This window comes from Pelodiscus sinensis, chromosome 12, assembly GCF_052426305.1.
Source record: "Pelodiscus sinensis isolate ZL-2025 chromosome 12, ASM5242630v1, whole genome shotgun sequence".
NCBI lineage: Eukaryota > Metazoa > Chordata > Testudines > Trionychidae > Pelodiscus > Pelodiscus sinensis.
This window is the reverse complement of record NC_143063.1, coordinates 41,026,891-41,050,313: the sequence shown is the minus strand read 5'-3', so window position 1 is coordinate 41,050,313 and position 23,423 is coordinate 41,026,891. Positions and strand designations below refer to the sequence as shown.

The 23,423-nt window shown below is 44.6% G+C and overlaps 1 protein-coding gene and 1 long non-coding RNA gene across 2 annotated transcripts in view; one reads left to right on the top strand and one right to left on the bottom strand.

Moving 5' to 3' along the window:
* The window catches only part of LOC142831052 (uncharacterized), a 17,995-nt gene extending 7,028 nt beyond the window's left edge, over positions 1–10,967 (bottom strand). The window contains exons 1-2 of the long non-coding RNA XR_012906660.2: positions 10,671–10,967; positions 8,109–8,185 (exon numbers count right to left, since the gene is read on the bottom strand). This is a non-coding gene — a long non-coding RNA (uncharacterized LOC142831052). The remainder of the gene's footprint in view (positions 1–8,108; positions 8,186–10,670) is intronic.
* On the top strand, positions 10,903–23,423 carry SDR42E1 (short chain dehydrogenase/reductase family 42E, member 1). Its single transcript, XM_006122665.5, has 3 exons — positions 10,903–11,035; positions 15,170–15,276; positions 16,732–23,423. Exons 2-3 carry the CDS (start codon positions 15,209–15,211, stop codon positions 17,837–17,839), a joined length of 1,176 nt encoding a protein of 391 aa, XP_006122727.3. The 5' UTR covers positions 10,903–11,035; positions 15,170–15,208; the 3' UTR covers positions 17,840–23,423.

The following is a 23,423-nucleotide window of genomic DNA, read 5'->3' as shown; positions in this document are numbered from 1 at the left end:
AGGCCTGCTGACAGGAGGGAGAAAAGGTTGGAGGTGCGGGGAATTGCCCAGGGGCCCAGGCAATTTTAAAGGGTCTGAAGGCCCCCAGTTACCATTGCCAGCAGCAGAGTGGGGCTAAGGCAGACTTCCTGCCTGCTTTCCCAGTCGCTCCATGCTGCTCCCAGATTTGCAAACAGGCAGCACAGTCCCTGTAACCCTTGGGCTGGAGGGGGTCTCTGCATGCTGTCCTCGCCCCAAGTGCCAACTCTGGAACTCCCGCTGGCTGGAAACTGTAGCCAATGGGAGTTGCAGGGGGTGTTCCTGAGGGCAGCAGCACTTGCCGGGAGCCCCTTGAAAAAGGTATGCGGATGACTTTCAGGAGTTGCCTGAGGTAAGCACTAAGCCCCCCAGCCCAGAATCTGCACATGGGTGCATTCCCAACTCCTGCCCCAGCCCAGAGCCATGCCCCTCCAGTATCCCCTCTCCCTTCCAGAGCTCAATCCAAACTCTTCCAGAGCCTGAATTCCTACCCCAACTCCCAGCCTAACGACCACACAAACTCCAACAACTCATAATCGCTCCCCTGCAACTCAAACTCCTTTTCAGAGCCCAACCCCTCATTCCCACCTCCTGCCCCTGCTTGGTGAAAGTAAGCAAGGATGGGGGGAAAGCACGAGTGACAGAGAGAAGATGGAATAAGTGGGATCCTGGAGAAAGGTCAGTCCCAATTAGATAGTTGGCAACCCTAACAGAAGGACACATGGAAGCCCTTGATGTGCCAGAAAAGCAAGCCAGGAAGTGCAGCTTGCAGGGCACCAGTCAGCGCAGGGCCAGCACCGTCCAAGGCAGAGCGTGTCTGTGCAGACATTAGAAATGTAAACAGTTAGCCAGTAAGCATTCACCTGACTGGCATGATTACTGGGGAAACCAGTTAACTGTTGCCCAGCCCAGCTGAAGCAGCCCCCCTCCAGTGGGCCCTTCCCAGCCAGGCCGAAGAAACCTGCTGTGGGCCCTGTCTGGCCTGAGCAATCTCCCATCCGCAGAGCTGTGGGCTCAACCAGCCTGGGTAGAGCAGCCCCCTGCCCGTGGTACAATGGGCCGGTTAACTGGTTACACATGGGCTACGTCTACACTGGCCCCTTTTCCGGAAGGGGCATGTAAATTTCACTAGTCGTCGTAGGGAAATCCGCGGGGGATTTAAATATCCCCCGCGGCATTTAAATAAAAATGTCCGCCGCTTTTTTCCGGCTTTTAAAAAAGCCGGAAAAGAGCGTCTAGACTGGCCCCGATCCTCCGGAAAAAGTGCCCTTTTCCGGAGGCTCTTATTCCTACTTTGAAGTAGGAATAAGACCCTCCGGAAAAGGGCACTTTTTCCGGAGGATCGGGGCCAGTGTAGACGCTCTTTTCCGGCTTTTTTAAAAGCCGGAAAAAAGCGGCGGACATTTTTATTTAAATGCCGCGGGGGATATTTAAATCCCCCGCGGATTTCCCTACGACGACTAGTGAAATTTACATGCCCCTTCCGGAAAAGGGGCCAGTGTAGACGTAGCCATATAGTTTAATCGGTTAACATTTTAAACAGGATTTTACATCCCTTATGGACGTGGGGGCCTACTGATTGTTCTGCCCTGGGACCTGGAATTGCTGTCAGGGGGCCTGCTCAGAACAATCAAGTCTTATTTAAATAATTGGAAGTCTAGCTTGAAGTGACTGAAGCCAAGAGATTCAAAACTGCAGCTGAATTTCTGTCCTTATCTGTGAGAAAAAACAGATACTGCTATAAAAACCTTGCATTTAAGTTTCTTTTTCCAACAAGATTTTTGAAGACTTTTATAGAAGATTCATATACATTTACTTTTTCGATGGTTTTAGCCTCTTGGATGCAAAACTACTATATCCTGCAGCTCTTGCTTTTATGAATAGTTCTGCTGAATTGCAGAACTAGACACCAAGTAAACAGGGCAGAATTGAGTCCTTTGTACTTAAATGTATAGAAGTAGGAAATTAAGTCCCCTCCTTTCAAAAAAAACAGCAGCAATGGCAACTTTATACTTCCCAATCAATGTATTTACAAATAGTAATTGAGAGAGCTTCACAATACCCTTGTGAGCCAGGAAGCAGAACAACCCTGTTAAAAATGATGAAATTAGAGACAAGAAAAGTTAAGATCAACATTTTCTAGTTGTTTGCTAATTTCAGGTGCTGAGCCTTAGAGACACAAACATTTTAAGAATTCCTAAGCATTCCATTCACATCATTTAATTAATCTTCAGTATCTCTGAAAATTAGGCCCTAAAGGCTTCCAGTAGATCCAAACACAGACATATAACATGAGCACCCAGTTTTTAAGTTTGATTAAAATCGACTTGTTAAAAGTTCTCAGTAAACAGATCACAAAGCCAGGAGTTCTGGTCTTTGGCTGAGTCTTCTAGACACTAACTTGCCCCAACATATGAAGCATTTTTTTTAAATTTTGATAAAAGCCCAATAGATAACAAAATGCCCACCTTGAATTTATGTAAATCTGTACTTTTAATGGAAAACTTTGCTATGGGGAGCAGGGATGTTAAATTTTGATTAACTAATCGAATACTCGATGGGATTTCCATTGACTATTCGATTAGTCATTAAGAACTTCCACGTTCCGCCTTTGAAATGTACAAAGATTGAAATGCTATCCGGAGCCCAGGGCCAGCAGGGAAATCCCGCTGATCCCTGACTCCACCTGAGTGCTTCTGCTTTGAAATGTACAAGAGCCCCAGTGGGAACTCTTGTACATTTCAAAGTTGGCTGCCACTGTGCTGCTCTCAGGGAGCTGGGGAGAACCAGCTTTGAAGCCAGCTCCCTCTAGAACCCACTCCTTTCCTCCCCTTGCTGCCTCTTTGTGATAGAGGCAGTGGGGAGAGGGAGGGGGGAAAGCGGAGGAAGCGATTAGTTGCTTACATCCCTAATGGGGAAGGGGGTAAATTTTTGATTCATGACAATAAAACACACACGTATTATTTCTTATCAAGCCTGAATCCTTTGAATTGAGTTCATGAGCTAAAAATACGTGTTTTTTCAAACTGATACTGAAGATCCCCCCCCCCCAAACCATGGATTTTCTAACAGCATACATCATATCATACCAAAGCCTGCTGTTCATCCTGACACTGTCAAGAGCAACTATCCAGCTTGAATTGTACTGACTGTGGGACTATATATCCAGAACAAAATAGTTAGCCTCTCTTTTCCTTTGGCTTGCAGGTATGCTAAGAATGTGCTGCTCCTTGCTGGTAGTAAAATTACAAGTACTGATGCTATGGTGCCAATAGTAATTATTATAGTTATGTAAAACAGCTCTGAAAGGTGTTAAATCAGGTGTGTGGTACAATAGCTCCCTCTGTCAGGTCAAAGTGAAAAATACAGTACTTACAGAGGAAACTGCGCAGTATCAGAACAGCCCATTCTACTGCTGAAAAGCAAATCCTGTATATATGGTTGCCCAAGTTGTAGCATGAATTTTTTCTTATTTGACTTCTGGCCCATAAAGAATATTCATAGCCTCCCATGAACATTCAACCACAAACTTCATGAAAACGTTAGAAGCCTACAACTGGATTGGTACTGCTGTGGTATGTCATGTTTGACATTCAGTGAAGAGATATACAGGAAGTCACCCACCTCTTTGGCACTATGTAATCCAAACTATTAAGAATCACCTTTCATCCAAGGGTCTCAAAATGCTTCATGATATTTGCCATTTTGAATAGGATCCCTCTGCTCTATTTATCAGATCCCACTTTCTTCCAGTCAGTGCTTGAATTATCATTTAATGCAAATGATACCTCACACATACTCTATACAGAACAAATAAACAAAGATTGATAAGTGTTGCAAACACCATTACGTTTTGAAATCTTTTTCTTCTCCTACAATAGAACAAATAGTTCCAGTAATAGAAGGATTTATTCCTGCTGGATTCTATGCGAAGATCAGTACACTAGGAGTGGGTGGGGGGGGGGATTCTGCATGTCTAGATGTAGGAGACTTTCCAAGACCAAAACCATGTTATCAGTAAAGACCTTTAGGAAAGGCCTGGTCTCAATTTTGATTATCATACTTGCCTACAGGTGAAAAGTCTGTAAGCAACATAACTGATTTCCTGTTATCAGTAAGTTTTACTTCCATAACACTCAGAAGCCTCTGTCATGAAGCAGGATCATATTGTGTTAGGTGCTGCACAAACTGAACAAAAAGTATCTCCACTCCAGAAAGATTACAATCTATGTATAATATAAACAGACAACAAGATACAGACAGACAGGAAAATGCAAGGAAACAATACTAGTCAACAGTGGCATCAATGATCAGCAGTGGCTTCAATGGGTGTAAGAAATATGCACTGCAGTTTAAATGAATTGTTACGCAGCTCTGTATTAATAGGGCTAGATTGCTCATAATTTGTCAAAAAGCATATCTGGAACCCTTTTTGTTTTCTGTACGGTTATAGACACACTTGCTGACAGTATTTCGGTTATTTATTTCAAAACAATTGAACTGGTATCTTTATACTGTGTTATTCTGACAAAATAAAATACACAGAATTTTGCAGAATTTTAAAATATTGTGTGTAGAATGTTTAAGGCTTTGGTGCCAAATTCCCTTAGGAGTAATTCATATAGCATCATGCATCTGAGAGACAAGAAGTGATTTGTAGATATACATTAATGAATTTAGCTTCATAGCAGGTAATAAGCGCAATATCATCCTCATGTTATAGATGAGGAAACAGATTTGCTCAAGATCACACAAAGTCTACAGCAGAATCAGGAGCAGAAATGATGTTGCCCAACAGTTTTATCCACCACCCTTGACCTCTAAAAAAAAAACCTTCCTTTTTAATAAGTGTCAGGATTTACTTCTATTTCAGAAATTACAAGTCTCTCTCTCTCGCTCACCTCAATATACTAAATTATTTCCATCTGTTTTTTTTGTAAAACAGAAAATCTACATACTACAATTTGGAATATTAATGAACTTGCTGCTAATTATTTCTAGTTTATGCAGTTCACTGCAACTGCTTACTTTGCTCTATTTAACTGCTGATTTAAAGACCCCTATGCCTCATTGCACAGGTTCATTTAAAGCCACGACAAATAAGACACCATTTGTACAGCACATTTTACTATTTAAGGATTCCAGGTTAGAGAGTGATTCCTTAAAGGAGTTACAATAGCTTGAACCTCTTCACACAGGCAAGATCAAGCCATGTTATAATACGTTTGGGTCTCTTGATATGTTTAGTACTAAAAAAAAAAAAAAAGTAACTTTTGAAATGTTGGCAAGGCCTATGTTTGAAGCAGTAAAACTAATGCCACCTTAGCCAACTAGAATTGAAACTTGTGCAAGATTTCTAAGGCTTGTGTTCCATTGTCTAAGAAATAAGCCAACTAGAACAAGAAGTTTATTTGTAAAATTATAAGGTAAACATCATGTTAGTAAGCACTCTTATATTCTTAAAACCAGAGGTTTTATTTTTTTTAAATGTGAGTCATTAAGGGCTAGCTGACTAACCATGGGAAAGGTCCAGAAATGTTTTCCTCCCTTTACAAATGCGAGTCTAATAAAATGATGGGCAGCCTGGATTAGTGAGTGGGCCACAAATCTGCTGTAACCAAGATGGTCTCTCAAGGATAGAAGAGTTTTGCTAACTCCACTTGCGTACTTAGTATTTGCAGTGTATGCTGACCAAACCATAGCAGCACTTGGATTGGATGCAGAGGGAGCGCATGGCTGTCAGTCAACATTATGTGCAATCAGCATGAACCTCACTTCGCGTTCCCTTGCTTTACGTGTCACTTTAGTAATACAGGCAGTCCCAGGGTTACGTACAAGATAGGGACTGTAGGTTTGTTCTTAAGTTGAATCTGTATGTAAGTCGGAACTGGCGTCCAGATTCAGCCGCTGCTGAAACTGATCAGCGGCTGATTCCAGGAAGCCCGGGGCAGGGGCTTCCTGTAGTCAGCCACTGGTCAGTTTCAGCAGTGGCTAACTTGGGGATGCCTGGGGCAGAGCAGCTGGGGTGCTGCTGGGTTGGTCCAGTAGCGCTGCCGCTCCTCGGCGCTACTGGACCAACCCAGCAGCACCCCAGCTGCTCTGCCCCAGGTGTCCTGATTCAGCTGCTGCTGAAACTGATCAGCAGCGGCTGAATCAGGACTCCTGGGGCAGAGCAGCTGGGGTGCTGCCGGGTTGGTCCAGTAGCGCCGAGGAGCGGTGCTGCGGGACCAACCAGCAGCGCCCCACCTGCTCTACCACAGGCCCGGGGCTTTGCTCCACGTCTCCCTGGTCTGCTGGGGGGGAGGGGGAGGCACTAGCTGCACCTCCTCCCCCCCCCCCCAGCAGACCAGCGACACAGGGAGCAAAGCTGCAGCGGCGGCGGAGTCCCGTGCCTCTGAGGCTTTGCCAGAGCAAAGCCTCAGAGGGGCCGGACCCCTCCGCCTCCCGGCTTTGCTCCAGGTGTCCCTGGTCTGCTGGAGACGGTCCCCAGCAGACCAGAGGCACCGGGAGCAAAGCGGCATAAGTCGGATCCGCGTAACTCGAGGACTGCCGGTACTGGAAGGAAAAAAACTGCACAAACAGAAACCAGCAGAATCTGGCAACCCAGGGCAACAGTAAAAAAAAAAAAAAAATAATAAGGTCTTGTGAACCATACCTAGAACTCTGATGGGCTGCAGATTACCTACCACTGCTCTAAACCCAGTTATACCACCATAAAATAAGAGTAATACTTGACCATTTCTCCCACACAGCTGTTGTGAGGTTTAATGAGTTAATTACCCCCTTCCCACTCACATGCTCATGGTGTTATAATTTGTAGAATTATTACAAAAGTAATACACCACTGGCAATTAAGAACAAATGTCTAATATCGGTCTTCATTACAGCATCCTATATTTATCAATATCTGTCAGTAGGTATTTAAAAATCTGAATTTAACACTCCATTCAACAGAGTTAACACGATGAAGGCAAGAGAGAAAGGAATACATAAAACCATTACCAACAAAAGAGAGATAGGTCCTGAACCTACAAACTGCTCTGCATGGAGAGATCTGTGATCTTATGCAGAGCACCACTGAGATCAATCAGACTCCATGCAAGAGCATAGTACTGCTCACACAGAGCATTGTGCGAGATCAGGGCAGCAGTTAATACAATATTGCTGCATACCGCACTGTAAGTGCGTCTGAACATATTCAGGTGGAAGGGCAATCTGTGTTAACCACACAAAGTACCCATATTGCATCAGAATTCACTGCTGGACCATGCCAACAGATCTCAATGAAAATTCAGGGCTCAGTATCTTATTTTTCAAATGTTTACAATAGGGATGTAAGTGACTACTTGAATAGTTGACTACCCAATAAGTACTACTCAACTATTTGCTTTGCCCCCACCTTGCTGCCTATGTATCAGAAGCAGCAGGGAGCCAGATACCTTAAAAACTGACTCTTACTCCATTAAAAAGCAGAGCCACAGCGTTCTAGGACCAGGATGAGTCCCAGCTCGCGCCAGGTCTGAACCTACCCCACTGCGGCTCTGAAGTTTAAATGTAGTAAGAGCCGAGCTGGGGTGCCTACCACATTTAAACTGCAGAGCCACAGCTTACTGAATAATTGTGTTCTTAATACAAATTGTATTCAGTACATGATTAGTCAGTCACCCTCTTCATAACATCCTTAGTTTGCAAATATTTCAAGATCAATCCTGCAAATAGTTAAGTAGTTAAGCATATGAATGAATAAAGGTTCATAAGAATACACCAATTTTTTTTTTTTTTTGAGAGAGAGAGAGAGAGAGAGAGAGAGAGAGCGCTAGCTTAAAGCCAAAAGAAATTATAAATCAGAGCAAAAATAGATACATAATGCTTTGTTTCTGAAATGCATATATTTTACCTTAGAACACACCGTTGATAAGAGATGAACATGTTTAAAAACATTAATAAGCCACATTGAACAATGAATGAATTTTTAGCTTCCACAGATCTTGACTTTACTCTTCTTACCAGTCATGATTTTTTATAAGAAAGCAGTACATTTTCCCTACTTTTAAGATTTTTTTAAAACTAGAAAATATAATCATGCTTACTTGATTTAAGTAGTTTTGACACTGAATTGATTTTTGGAGTGTTTTTTGACATTCCCCAAGTGACTGAATACACATCTCTGAAAAACAAAGAAAGAAAAGCATTGGTAATGTGATTTTACATTGTTTTTTGTTACCAGTTTAAGTTTGAAACTCCTTGGACTAGATTCTGATGTAAAATAAACTGATGTAAAACTGCAGTAATTCTACAGAACTCTAATACCATTATGCACTGTTTACTAGTCACAAATCTATATTAGCATTGTACAAGACAGAAAGGGCTTGCATATACTGGAAGGTTATGTTACATCATGGTGGAATGCAATTTTATGTATTCAGATAAAGGATAAAAAGAACCTGTTGCATTTAACATTGTCACGTGAACCCTTGCATACACAGATGCTAAACCATGTTTTAGTTATCCCAGTTCTTCAAGATTGCATTTCTGCTCAATGTAACTTCCCAGTGTAAACTGCTCAAAGATGGCAAAATTCTTCCAGATTTACAGTAATGTGTCAGAATCTGGCAACTTATTCTAGATATATAAAATAATTTCAAGGACACTGAATGTCTAAAACAGTAAAAGAGTAAGACACATTCTAGCCGACAACTGCAAAGATTACATTCTCAAACACAGAATCATAGAGCGGAACGAGACCTCAGGAGGTCATCAAGTCCAGCCCCCTGACCAAGGCAGGAACAATCCCAACTAAATCAACCCAGCCAGGGCTTTGTCAAGCCAAGACTTAAAAACCTGTAGGATAGAGATTCTACCACCTACCTAGGTAACCCATTCCAGTGCTTCACCACCTTTCTAATGAAATAGTTTTTCCTAATATCCAACCTAGACCTCTCCCTCTGTAACTTGAGACCATTGCTCCTTGTTCTGCCATCCATCACTACTGTGAACAGCCTCTTTCCATCCTCTTTGGAACCTTCAGTCCAACCTCTCTGGGGCACCTGGTGTTGGCCACTGTCAGCGGACAGGCTACTGGGCTAGATGGACCTTTGGTACGGCCGTTCTTATGTTCTCCCTTCAGGAAGTTGAAAGCTGCTATCAAATCTCCCCTCACTCTTCTCTTCTGCAGACTAAACAAACCCAAATCCCTCAGCCTCTCCTCATAGGTCATGTGCTCCAGCTGCCCTCCGCTGGACCCTCTCCATCCTTTCTATAGTGGGAGGCCCAGAACTGGATACAATACTCTAGATGTGGCCTCACCAGAGCCGAATAAAGGGGAATAATCATTTCTCTGGATCTGCTGGCAGTGCTCCTCCTAATGCACCCTAATATGCCATTAGCCCTCTTGGCTACAAGGGCACACTGTTGACTCATATCCAGAGTCTCATCCACTGTAATCCCCAGCTTCTTTTCTGCAGAACTGATACTTAGCCAGTCGGTCCCCAGCCTGTAATAATGCTCGGGATTCTTCCCTCCCAAGTGCAGGACTCTACACTTGTCCTTGTTGAACCTTGTCAGATTTCTTTAGCTCAATCCTCGTATCTGTCCAGGTCACTCTGGACCCTATTCCTGCCCTCCAGCATATCTACCTCTCCCCCTATCTTAGTGTCACTTGTGAACTTGCTGAGGGTGCAATCCATCCCCTCATCCAAGTCATTAATAAAGATGTTGAACAAAACCGGTCCTAGGACAGATCCTTGGAAACTGGCCGCCAACCCGACATCGAGCCGTTCATTACTATCCATTGGGCCCGACAGTCTAGCCAGCTTTCAATCCATTTTACAGTCCATTTATCCAATCCATATTCCCTTAACTTACTGGCAAGAATATTGTGGGAGACCATATCAAAAGCCTTGTTAAAGTCAAGGTATATCCCATCCACTGACTTTCTCATATCCACAAAGCCAGTAGCATCTCAGACCTCTTGGCAATTCAAATGGGGCACTGCAGGTGCCTTTGTAAGGACCGAATGAAGAAAAGAACAAAACAGAGGTAGAGTTACTGGCCAGAAAAATTGCAAGTAGGACAGTTTTGAATTCTAAAACATCATCTGATTTAAAAAAAAACAAAAATCTGATGTCAATTTTTTTTCTTGCAAGTGAGAGAAAGAAAAAGGTGGGTTCAAAGTGCCACACTAAAAAAAAAAAAAAAGTAAACTGTGGAATTGGCATGTAGGACAGGCTTCATGGGCATGCTAGTATTTCTTCTGTTTGTTTTGCAGCAGTCACTAACTCCTAGCAATTGCAGGGCTAACTCCGCAGGGGTGGGGAACCTACAGACCAGCTCGTGTTTCTGTGACCCAGAAAGGGTCCCCCTCTTCCGCACCACCCAGACACAGAGCAAGGCACTCAGAGGCGAAGACGAGAGGTGGAAGGAAGATTATTACGTATTTTCTACACTGGAAACTGAGGTGCAGGAAGATCAAGGTCACCCAATCAAGCTGCGGCAGAGTTGGGGGTTCGCCGGGCCCAGCCACGGATCCCGCGCCACCTGGACTCCGGGGCTCAGCTATGAGGCAGGGCGGGGCCGCCGCAGGGGCTATGACTGAGGGGAGGAAGGCAGGGTTGGGGTGCCCACCCCCAGCTGCGTGCGGCAGCCTCTCTTACCCAGAGCGCGGTTAGTCGCGTCCAGCCTCCGCAGCACAGAGCGCAGCTCCTTCGCCTTCAGATTCCCCGCCTGAACCGGGCTGGGAGCCGCCATCTTGTTGCACGGAGCCCACAGCCGCGCTCAGGCCCGACGCCGCCTCGATGCCGCCATCTTGTTGTACGGACTGCGCCTGACGGAAATCCCGGAGGGTGCAGTCCAGCCCAGGCGTTGCTCCGCCCGTTGCGGCGGTTCCGGCGCGCGCTCTTCGTTTCGTTCCGTTCCTGGGGAGGGACGGGTGTCGCGCGGGCGGCTCCTCAGGAGCAGCCTCCGGAAGCCGCTCGCCGGGCGGGAGGGAGCCCGGAACCGGCTGAAGCGGCCTCGGGAGGTAAAAGGGGGGCGAGCGGGTGCTGAGGGGACCCCGGGTGGGAGCGGCTCCCGCCTCACCGGGTGGGGGAAGGGGCGCTTTGTAAAACCCAGAGGTGGGGTTCCCGCCCGACGGCGCGTCGCAGGCCCTAGGCGGGTGAGGGGCGACACAGCCGCTAGGCAAAGGCTGCGTCGACCCCGCCCTGTCAGCCCACGTGAATGCGGTTTGCCTTGGCTGACCCAATACTTCCTCGCACACCCACTATGGCTACGGTACCCGCTTTGTCCACAGAACTTACCCCTGGGCCTAAAGCCCCCCCCCCCCCGAGTGTGTTCACACTGGCCCCCTCTATCAACAGGGCATGTCCGTGTAACCATCACCAGGTGGATTTGAACCTCTAGTGGCTGAGTATAGGAGCCCCTACCCTCTGAGGTAAAAGCCCCCTGGCTCCCAGCCCTTGCTGTAGAGGGCTCTTGATTTCAACTGTTGCTGTGGTCTAGGTACCACTTGCATTGCTCACTCACCACACACGGGCGACGTCTACACTGGCACGATTTTCCGGAAATGCTTAAAACGGAACAGTTTTCCGTTATAAGTATTTCCAGAAAAAGCGCGTCTACATTGGCAGGATGCTTTTCCGGAAAAGCACTTTTTCCGGAAAAGCGTCTGTGCCAATCTAGACGTGCTTTTCCGCAAAAAAGCCCCGCTTGTCATTTTCGCGATTGGGGCTTTTTTGAAGAAAAGAAATCTCTGCTGTCTACACTGGCCCTTTTCCAGAAAAGCACTGATGATTTTACAGTAGATCGTCAGTGCTTTTCCGGAAATTCAAGGGGCCAGTGTAGACAGCTGGCAAGTTATTCCAGAAAAGCGGCTGATTTTCTGGAATAAGTGGCCAGTGTAGACACAGCCTAGTTGTGTGGGTTACATCCACAGTGGGGGCACCAACATGGCCAGTGTGGGCAATGCACTGTGCGTATGTTGCCTGCCCTGTGCTTGGGGGAAGGCAGAGCTGAGCCCTGCACATCCATGGGATTCCCACTGAGTTATCCGCCATAGCTCTGTGCGCTCCCTGTGGAGGAATGTCAAAGCAGCACAGCATCTGTCCCCTTCTTTTCCTCTGAAGCAGCTGACTGCCTGCTGCTGTGTTTCTAGTGTAGGGCAGACCAGGAGCATTCCAGTGATTTGCTTTTTCTTCCCCAAATGTGTGGCAGCATACTGAGGTGTCAGATGCTTCCTGGAGCTTTCAAACAGAGGGGTGCAAGGCTGCAGGGCAGCAAAGATAAAAAAAACACTGAGCACCGCCATTGGGCTGGCATTGTGGCATAGTGGTGGAAGACAGTGCTGTGGACAAAACAGCCAGGCTACGCGGGCTCTTTGATAACAATAAAAGGGGGAAAGAAAAATAATCTCTGGTAGGGTTGGAAGTGTTTTGTTGCGAAAGCTGGGCATTTTTCACAACAAAAGTTGCATTGTAGTGTGAACATTCTCACAGGGCCAAAAGGCAATTTTTGGTGACAAAACATGGTCATATAGACATACCCCAACAAGCAGGTTTTGGTTTGTTGTCTGGGTGCTATCCTGCCAACAAAGCAGCATTCATGCCTGCACTTGCCTCCACAAAAATTTGTTTGCAGTGGAGGAGAGAGAGGGTTACTCCCAAGGAGGCTTCGCTGCAGACTCTGCAGCCAACTCCCAGGTAGCCAGTGTATATCCTATGACATGGGAACTGGGCCCCATAGGGTTGGAACAGCCTTTGCCTGGAGTAGGTGGGAAGTTGCTCCAATCACTACCAGTTAACAGGTGAGACTTACCAATTCTGGATAACCAATAATAGTTAAGCCTAAACCATTAAGGGCGAAGCATCTCAGTTAACCATTTACATCCAGTCCCCGGTAGTTGCTGATTGCCATCTGGGAGAGAGTTCTCTTGTTAGCTGGATCTGCAGAAGAGCCTCTTCTCCAGACATAGCACTGGCCCCACTGGCATTTTTGTTGGCAAACCTTATATTGGTTGGGGGTTGTTTCTTTCACACCCGTGACAGACAAAAAGTGCTAGCATAGCTGAAGTCTTGGTGTCATCCCCAGCTCTCCACACTATTCCACTGAATGAGTTGCATTGGCTGACTTAATAGGTATGCATTAGGGATGTAAAATCCCCTTTAATTGGTTAACCTGTTAAACATATTGTTTAACTGGTTAACTAATTAAAGGGAGGGTGGGAGGGGGGCTGCTCCAGCCTTGCCCCACCACTCGCCACTGGGCTGGAGAACCTCTTCCCCCCACTGCAGGCAGGGGCTGCTCCAGTCCGAACAGAGCAGCTCCTGTCTCTTTGTATCACACACACGCACCTCCACTGCAATGGGGGGCCCACGGTGGGCAGGGGCTGACCTGGACCATCACTGCAGGGCTAGAGAACCCCCTTACTTGCAACAGGTGGGAAGCTGCTCCAGCTCCCACCAGTTAACTTTAACCACGTACTGGTTAATTGGTTAAACATTCACATCTCCAGTATGCATGCTTAGATATCTGGATACACAGGTGTTGTGAAGGTTGTGTCCCAACAGATAAAAAAGCCTGCAAATCCTGTATAGACTTAAGTATTTGTGTAGGCTTAGGTGCATGATTAGGCTTGTGGACTTCAGTGGGAATGTGCATAATCCTACAGTATGCTGAAATCATTGCAGGATTGGTACTTTGGAAGCATATTGGCTAGTGATAAGAGATATTTACAAGTCAGTATATAGGTGAAATATATACAATACTTTGACAGGTATAGTGGTTTAGTAGGGAATAAGTAAATATATGAAGGGTACATCACAGCCGGTGATGATATACACATACAAATATGTAGAAATGAATACTTGATAAATCAATACAGTACACTGATAAAGCTTTAGTTACATGGATGTGGATATAGAATTGTTATGCAAATTTATTCAATTTATAAATTTGTAGCATTTCTGTAGTACAATGTAGTTTTGTAGTGAATGTAATTGAATTATTTCATACACACCTGTGTAATAGGGATGTTAGATGGTGTTTAAGTGAATAATCACCACATTTTAGCAGTTATATGACTTTTTGATATTCCCCCATGAGCAGGGCTGGCAGCCAGTGTATCAGAGGCAGCAGAGTGGGGTGGCAGGTGGGAGCCAATCCATGAGGGGAGCCAGTTTAAAAACTGCCTCCCCACGCAGACCAGCTCCTGCCCTGCGGCCCATGTCTCTGGGAGCCTGAGCTCCAGTGGACAGAGCCTGCGCCTGCATCCCGTGGTGCAGCCTCCGTCCACAGAGAGCCTGGATTTAAGCCAGCACTCCACTGGCACAGGCTCCCATCTCTCCTCCCCCAGGGAGGGGTGAGTACATATAGTCAATAATATTAACCAATAAGCCTAGGCTTAATTGTATAGTCGACCACACATTGTCATCCCTACTGTATAACATCAGAATATGGCCTAATTAATGGAAACTTATAACTCTCTTGCTTATTTGGCTATTAGTTAGTATATTAGTAATTGTTATTCTCAAGTATGGCCTTTTTGTTGGTTTCTATTCACCTTTTAGGGCTTTGTCTACACTGTCTACACTTTGTCTTGCACAAAAGTGTGTCCATACCACAAAAGCGCATTGCAAAAGCAATGTGCTTTTGCACAAGAAAGCGTCCACACTGCACGGACACTCTTGTGTAAGAACGTTCTGATTACCATTCACAAAATGGCTGTCAGAGCACCTGTGCTTTTTGTGAGAGGCTCTTTTTGCACAAGACACCCCTGTTGGGCATCTGCACACACCTTTTTGCGCAAGAACTCTTGTGCAAAAAGGAGTTATTCCTCGTGGGAAGAGGAATAACTCTACCGGCAAAAGCCCTCTGTCCTGTCTATTTACTGGTTTTTTTGGGGGGGTTTTTTGCGCAAAAACGCGCTTGAGGTGTGGACGTTCCGCGGGTTTTTGCACAAAAACCCTGTAGTGTAGACATAGCCTAGAAGAATAAAGGGATGCGATTTAGTCCTGCAGTTATTAGTGCATGGTGTAGCCAGTCTTCTAAAATTAAAGCACATTACAAATATCTTAGAATTGCTAAATATGTGGAGATGTTAAAATGAAGTGAAACTTATATTCAATTATGCAGTTTTGTCATGCATTTTTTTAACCTACAGGTAAATTTGGTCAAATAAAGTAGCGCCAAAGGAAAAAAGATGCTCACGGAAAATGTGACCAAGGAAACTGTCCTTATTACAGGAGGAGGTGGTTACTTTGGTTTCCGGTTAGTGCATAAAATATTAACTTTATTTTACATTAAATATAATAAACACTTTATGGTGCAGATCTTAGTGAAGTGGGTCTCTAAAAATGGTATCACAGGGCTCTGTGTTTCTTCTCTCTTAAGCTACGTCTATATTGCGACTGCTCCTTCTTGCACAAAATGGTGGCTCATTAGGTATGCAAATGAGGTACGGCGATATTCATCACCGTGCCTCCTTTGCATATCTTCTTGCGCCAGAATGAGCAATGTAGATGTACCCTTTGCGATTCCAGTACCTCAACTACAATACTACAAAGTCAGGGGGTTGCACCTTGCTTGCTCTTATAGGGTATGTCTAGATTACATGCCTCTGTCGCCAGAGGCATGTAGATTAGGCTACCAGACATAGGAAAATGAAGCGGCGATTTAAATAATCGCCGCTTCATTTAAATTTACATGACTGCCGCGCTGAGCCGACAAACAGCTGATTAGCTGTTTGTCGGCTCAGCGCGATAGTCTGGACGCGCAGGTGTCGACATCAAAGGTATTTGTCGACCACCCAGGTATACCTCATCCCAGGAGGCATACCTGGGTGGTCGACAAATACCTTTGATGTCGCCACCTGCGCGTCCAGACTATCGCACTGAGCCGACAAACAGCTGATCAGCTGTTTGTCGGCTCAGCGCGGCAGCCATGTAAATTTAAATGAAGCGGCGATTATTTAAATCGCCGCTTCATTTTCCTATGTCTGGTAGCCTAATCTACATGCCTCTGGTGACAGAGGCATGTAGTCTAGACGTACCCATAGTGAAAGACTACATCCAATTCACCAACCGCAATAGGAGTACCTGATTTATCGGGTTAAAGCTGTCAAAAGTGATCACCATGTGATGGGACCACATTATTCCCTTGTGTACTATTGGCTATGAAGGTGTTGTACTTTAATCACCCCAGAATAGGTAACACTGATTCTTTGGATATGTCTACACTTAAATCAGTGCAGCTAAAGCACTTCCATGTTGACATTTCCTATAGAAACAGGAGAGGTTCTCCCATAACCAGGGCTTGACAAATGGCGGCGAAATCCGCTCGCCAGCCTTGCACTGCGCATGCGCAAGACCCGCATTGCGCATGCCTGTGCCACCGGTGAACAGGGCAACCAGCTAAAATCTCCTCGCCCTGGGCAAGCAGATTCAATGCTTTGTCGAGCCCTGCCCATAACTGTAATTATTCCACCTTCCCAAGAGGCATTGATCTAACACCATCTACACAAGGGGTGAAGTCAGCATACCTATGTCTCTTAGGGGATGTGGAAGCAGAGATACAGTGACGTAAGTATTCGATGTAGACCAGCCCTCTGACCAGCAAGAATTCAGCACTGAAAGTGTTTACAAGTTTCTTCTACCCACAGGTGAAATGTTTCATGCACTGTTATGCTGTGTATAGTAGTAATATATGGTCCCTGTCATGTTTTAGTTTAGGTTGTGTCCTATACAAAAAGGGAGTTGACGTGATTCTCTTTGATGTCCTGAAGCCGGTCCAAGCTGTGCCAGAGGGAGTGAAGTTCATACAGGGGAATGTCTGCTGTCTCTCTGAAGTGGAAAAAGCTCTCAGAGATGTAATCTGTGTATTTCATATTGCTTCCTATGGAATGTCAGGGAGGGAGCAACTGAACCGAAAACTTATAGAAGACGTTAATGTGAGAGGAACAGAAAATATTATCTTGGCTTGCAAGAAAGCAGGAGTGTCAAGTCTGGTTTATACAAGTACATACAATGTAGTCTTTGGGGGGCAAGTTATAGAAAATGGGGACGAATCTCTGCCTTATCTTCCACTTCATCTTCATCCCGATCACTACTCCAGGACCAAGTCTTTAGCTGAAATGAAAGTGCTGCAGGCAAATGGCACAGAGCTTGAAGAAGGGAAAGGTGTGTTAAGGACCTGTGCTCTCCGACCAGCTGGAATCTATGGGCCCGGAGAGCAAAGGCATCTTCCAAGAATAGTTAGCTATATTGAGAGGGGCTTGTTTAAATTTGTATATGGAGACCCTCTGAGTTTAGTGGAATTTGTCCACGTAGATAACCTAATTCAAGCTCATATCCTTGCTTCAGAAGCACTCAAAGCCACCAAACGGCACATAGCTGCTGGCCACGCTTATTTCATTTCAGACGGTAGGCCAGTAAACAACTTTGAATTTTTCCGGCCTTTAGTTGAAGGCTTGGGTTACAAATTCCCAACTGTTCGTCTTCCTCTGTCCTTTGTATATTTTTCTGCATTCCTAATTGAAATGATCCATTTTCTTGTAGGCCATCTTTATAATTTTCAGCCTCTCCTCACTCGCACTGAGGTTTACAAAACAGGCGTCACACATTATTTCAGCATGGAAAAGGCCAGGAAAGAGCTAGGATACAAACCTAAGCCATTTAATCTGAGAGAAGTAGTTGAATGGTTTAAGTCCCAAGGACATGGAAAAAAACTCAGAATCTATACTGTAAAACATCTGATTAGGGATGGAGGGTTGATCTTGCTGTTGGTCGCAGTGGTGCTCTCGTGGTTTCCAGCAGCAGTATCATTCTCTGTTTGAAAGATGTTGAACACAGACTTCAGCCTCTTTTTATAGGGTGGTAAAATATGCAAACTACTTGAAAATTAGATCTCATTGAGTTCTCTGAAAAAGTGCATATATGATCACTGTTGAAAATAATTTTCAATTTCAAAAGTTTTGGCATTCCAAAACTATGTTGTAATACGTGCCAAACATTTAGCATTTGTAGGAAATATGTTTTTCAAATCTGCTGAAGAGACTGTTCAATTTAAATTAATTAACAATATTACTGTTTTATAACAAAAGTATGTATACATTTATAATATGCACTGTACATTAAAGTGAGGTTATGCTCTAAAATAATGCCATTGCAGGCTTCCTCATGACTCAGGGACTTCCGTATCAAAGGAGAGGTTTTCTTTTTAACTGAATGTTAAGCTTCTTTCTTATCACAAGAAATAAAAGTTCTGTGGCCAAATTGGACCCTCAGGGACATCTGCAATCCCATTGTATTTTAGTTAGGCGATTAGTGCTTTCAGCAGCTTTTGTGGGTATAGCTGATTGGAAATGGGTGATGCTGATTTGATATGTGATACATAAAAACAGAATCCAGCTCCCATGTTTTGAGGATTGGAGCAAAGGACTGAACAATCCATTTGTGTTATGAGGCTAAATAGGTGAGATCAGTGAATACACGAACAGGATGGAACTGCTGATTACAAATGTGTGCAATCCCTTCTCAAAATACAATTACGTTTACCAGGGAGTCATACACAGGGACTGTGAATATGATTGCAAATGGGATATTGTTTTCCGTTATAGCAGCATGCTGCAAAGTGTATAACAAATTGTGTTAATTGGCCTTTTTCACATTGAGGATTATGTGCATGATCTTTCCTACTAATTATTTCTTTTGAAGTGCACATTATGTGGTCCAGAGGAATTACTGTACCCCTACCCAAAGGAATTATATTCTGAAAAGATCATAAATTGTCCACTCCTATCCTTTGATACAGACAGACCTGATAAAAAATGAGCTGTGATCTAAGACAGAGGAATATACTTGAAGCAGGGGAGGACAATAAGTGACCTGAGGCTGGATGGGCTTCACTAGTTAAAGCATCTGGCAACCCACCAGAAGCTGTTTACCTATGTTATCAGGAACAGCTGCTCGCAACTCCCCTTAGTGACAAATTGCTGTTCCCAGCCAATGGGAGCTGAAGGAAGCAGAGTCCTATTCTGTGCTGCTTCCTTCAGCTCCCATTGGCTAGAAACAGTGATCCGCAGCCACTGGGAGTTGCAAACGGCTGTACCTGTAGATGCACAAGTAAATAAGGCATCTAGTGGCCTCTTGTCGGGCCTGTGGGCCACTTATTGCCCATCCCTTACCTAAAGCTATTTCATGTGTAAATTTACACATGGAATTTTTCCATTAGGATTAACATTAGAAAAGTTAAGGTCTGTCCAAGTGGTAAATCCTTACACATCAGTCAGTTGTGTTATACTAGATCAGATCTACTGCTGATCTTGTTTCATTGTGACAAAGGCAACCATCTACTCTAATAGCCTTTATGGTCACAGGAACAGTGAATTAGGTAGTGTGACAGGCTCATCGACTGCCCTGATTATTGGATTGTCTGAAAACAAGTTTGGAAACACAAACCACTAGCTGGTGTCAAGATCTTGCTTAGCAGTTTGTACCACATAGGTTAATTTTGGTAATCTCATGATTTGGTACATTGGCGATAAACAGAAAGCAAGCATGTTGTTAACTTGAAAATCCCTCAGTTTTAACCCTTACAAATAGTCTTCAGGTCTTGCAGCTCTAATAAGAGTTTGATGATTTGCAAACTAACACTGGTGCAGTCACATTTTCATTCAGAGCCAAATTCATCTCTGGTATTGAATTATGTGGAGTAATGTTACAGATGAATTTGACTTGGTGGATTTGCAATTAACCAGTTAGTATTCTTACACAGGACAAAAACTAAAAAAGGAACTAAAAGGGGTGCTTTTATGAGTTAACTGTATTAGATGTGTAATGTCTTATTCTGGATGCGTATGTCTACACTACAGTGTTATTTTGGAATAGCTTATTTTGAAATAACGCATCTACACACAAAATGCAGTTCGAAATAGCACGTCCACACTGAGTGGACTCTGAAATGCATTTATGGCTGGCTGGAACCAGTTCCAACAGAGCACCAGGTCAGGACTTACTGTGTGGGGCTGCTGCTTGAGGCTATCTGAGGTCTGTGCTTAAAGGGACCCTACCCACGTCCCCCCGGACAGCCAGTTCCTTGCTTGCTTGTCTACCTCGATGAGGGACAACAAAGCATTTTGTCTCTGCTTGCTCTGATTGCCCTCACTCGGGACACCACAGTACTTTGCAACATGGAGCCAGAGCTGCCCCTGAGCACTCTGGTGCTTCTCTTGGATGTGTTGCTGTGAGCCTGACTGCACTTTCTGCAGGCTGCCATCCAGGAGGTCCATCGGGGGGCTGTCAGTATCCAGGAGGCCCTGTGGGAGAGCTTCCACCCTGAGGAGCACTAAGCCTCGCTGGTCTCCCCCCCCAGGGGCTTGTGCCTCATTCTTCTCTCACATCCTTCCACTTACCCCTCCCTATCCCCCCTTCGAATTAAAATAAAATGCACATATTTTTATGAACACAATCTCTTTATTTAACAAAACTGGAGGGGAGGAAATGAAACTCTGGTGAGACTGGGGAAAGGAGGTGGGAGAGGGGAAAAGAGAGGGTAGGAAAGGGGAAACCTGGGAGGAGAGAGCTGGAAGGGGGAAGCTGCAAGAGGAAGAAGGGGGAGGGGAAGCTCAGGGCTGGGGGTCTTGCCGGACCAACTTGTTTGTCATGGAAACCTGCTCCTGGGTTCGCATGTGGCCTGTGGTGGCCAGGCTAGCAGCTATCCTGCCATAGATGGCCGTGTTCCTCCATCTAGTGTGGAGATCATGGATGTTGGGGGCATTCCCCCCAAACCTGAATAAGGTCCATGAGCTCCGCCCTGGACCAGGAAGGCGCCTGCCTTCTCTGAGCCCTGGCAGGCTCCTGGGAGCTGGCAGACTGCTCCTGGGGAGCGGTGGAGGGTTGGCTGCCAGTGGCTTGCTGGCTCATGCTTTGGGGCCACTGGGTCAGGGGTACTATGGCCAGAGTCTATCCCTTTAAGGGCTCTAGGGAGGGAGAGAGGAAGAGAAGTGTTCTTGGTTGAGGCTGGAGTGGCCACCAGGTCACCTTGGGAAGGTTGGAGGCTCCCTATTTTGAAATAAGTATCTACACGGCACTTATTTCGAAATAGCTATTTCAAATTTGGCGTTATTCCTCGTAGAATGAGGTTTACCAAATTCTAAATAAGTGCTTCGCTATTTCGAATTTATTTCAAAATAGCGGTTTGGCTGTGTAGACATACTCAATCACATTCTGGACCACATTTATATTGAGTAGCAATTATTTTTACCAAGTGCTTGAAGCAGCTCAGCTGTATAGATTTTATCCAACTATAAAAAATGCTTATTTAAAATGAACAAGTTGGTTGAAGTGTTAAGAAAATTATCTTTACTTATTCTTTAGCAGCTGACAACCTCAGTATTAACCAACAGTTAAACACCATTCCATCAACTGCCTTCAACTAACTTATTTTTGTGTTCTATTGTTTTTCAAGCTTTTAAAAAAAGTATTACAATCATTTCCTTAACATGTAGTATCACCCCAAAGGGACTTAATGGTTTTATGAGACACTATGAACATTTTATATTATGAAACCTGGATTTCCACTCAGAGCAGCACTTCTGAGTAGACTATTTTTCAGTTTACTACCCAAGGGAAATACTGACACATTCCAACAGTCACAATTTTCAGAACAATTTTGTTCCTGTCCTTTATGTTGAAAAGTCAAATTCACACTTGGCTTTGTAGCTAAATTTTAAATAATCTCCAGTTTTAAAATTGGAGACCTTAATTCTGATGTTTAAAAGAAATTCCCCAGCAATTTCATTTCTGTTACCACCCAGCTCTATCCTGACAGCCCCAGTTCCTTCTGCCTGGACCACAGAGTTCTACATAAGCTCAGGAATTTTAAGGAGAAGGAGGGTGGCTAGCATGAATACACAGAGACAACTCTTGAACAACAACAATTATAGTCTATAACCTCTCTTCTTCAAGAACCAATGCCCTACTTGGAGATGGTGGCTGACTTCTTAGCTAAATATGGGTTAGAGCATTGCTCTTCCAAACTGGGCATGCAAAGAGCAGCATATAGTGAAAGTGTGCATCAAAGTTGCTCCTTTGCTTATCTCCGCCCAGGGCACCCACCTAAGTCTGGCCACTGAGACTTGATAAGTCCCATGGAATGGGTGCTGGTTTCCCAGCTAAGATGCAACAATGTTCTATACATCTCCTAGTCCATGATCACCATGGTAGAAGACAGCACTGATGCCAGAGTAGTGAAGTAAGTCATACCCTGTATTTGAGGACCTTGGCTCAAAGCCTCTGAGGCAGACAGTGAAAATCTGTGTGTTTATAATGCTTCAATGACAACTTTGCTGGGAACCTCAGGGAGAGGAGCCAACATCTTGAGTGGAAAGTTTAAGCCGTGACATTATTTCTGAGGGGTAAAAGACCTGGATGCCTAGATAAAAATTATGTGCAGCACTGGATCACTTGTAGCAGTTACTTATAAGAGCAGGTCTGAATCACTTCAACTAGATTATTTGCAAAAGTAAGGGCTCTGGGATCTGGTCCAGACTCTTAGTCCAGGATGAGCAGAACAATGAGGAAGATAGTATTTTCCTATGGTGAGGCAAAATGCATACAAATCAAACCAATAAACCACCAGAAGCATAGTGGTGCCTCCAGGAGCCTCTCTCCAATGTCTGACCAGCTTACGGTGCTCAGCTAGACACTGGAGAACTGTGCAGAAGTAAGCAGCATACAAGAGGAATCATTCACTGCTTGCCCACGGAACTCGTCGCTAGCCACTACTCCCTGCAGGTGGAAAGACATGGATCCATGGAATGGCAGATCCTTTAGCTCCCTTCCCCAGCCCATTTTCCTGACAGCCTGCACAGGCAGGAAACACGCCTTCCTAGCCCCCCAAAATAGCCTGCTCATCCATTCCCACAATGAGTTAGCTGTTCATGAGTAATATGGCAAAAATGATGCTGACCTCCTTTTGTACAGCACTTTAAAATGCACCATATAAACTAGCCCATATTAGGTCAGCATGTTCTATAGTCAATAATTGTATAGTCAATAATTCTTCTGTGTTCCAGCTCTTCTTAGTAAATAGAGCAAAGGACTGGTGATAGAAAAGAGAGACACCCTGTTGTTTTCACTTTTCAAAATAAGAAACCTGCAGCTTTTAAATGTTCCCCAAGATCAGCTGCAGGTGTTCCATTTCAAATGTTTTATGACAATCCTTCATATAATCCAGATTTTTTCCTTGTGCAACCAAGTAAAGATAATTAAGGTTATTATTTAACTCACATGATGTTATGCCACAATGTTTCCAAACTGTAGTACATTATTTGTGTTCCCCAGCTGAATTACCAGAAGTACAGCTAGAAATTGAAAAAGAGTCTATTGACATTTTAGAAGTGATACAATTAAAATTAA

Excerpts from the sequence above, each read along its gene's own strand:
- SDR42E1 (XM_006122665.5), top strand. The coding sequence starts at position 15,209 with ATGCTCACGGAAAATGTGACCAAGGAAACTGTCCTTATTACAGGAGGA. Across the intron at positions 15,277-16,731 it reads GGTGGTTACTTTGGTTTCCG|TTTAGGTTGTGTCCTATACA; the intron begins GTTAGTGCATAA and ends GTCATGTTTTAG.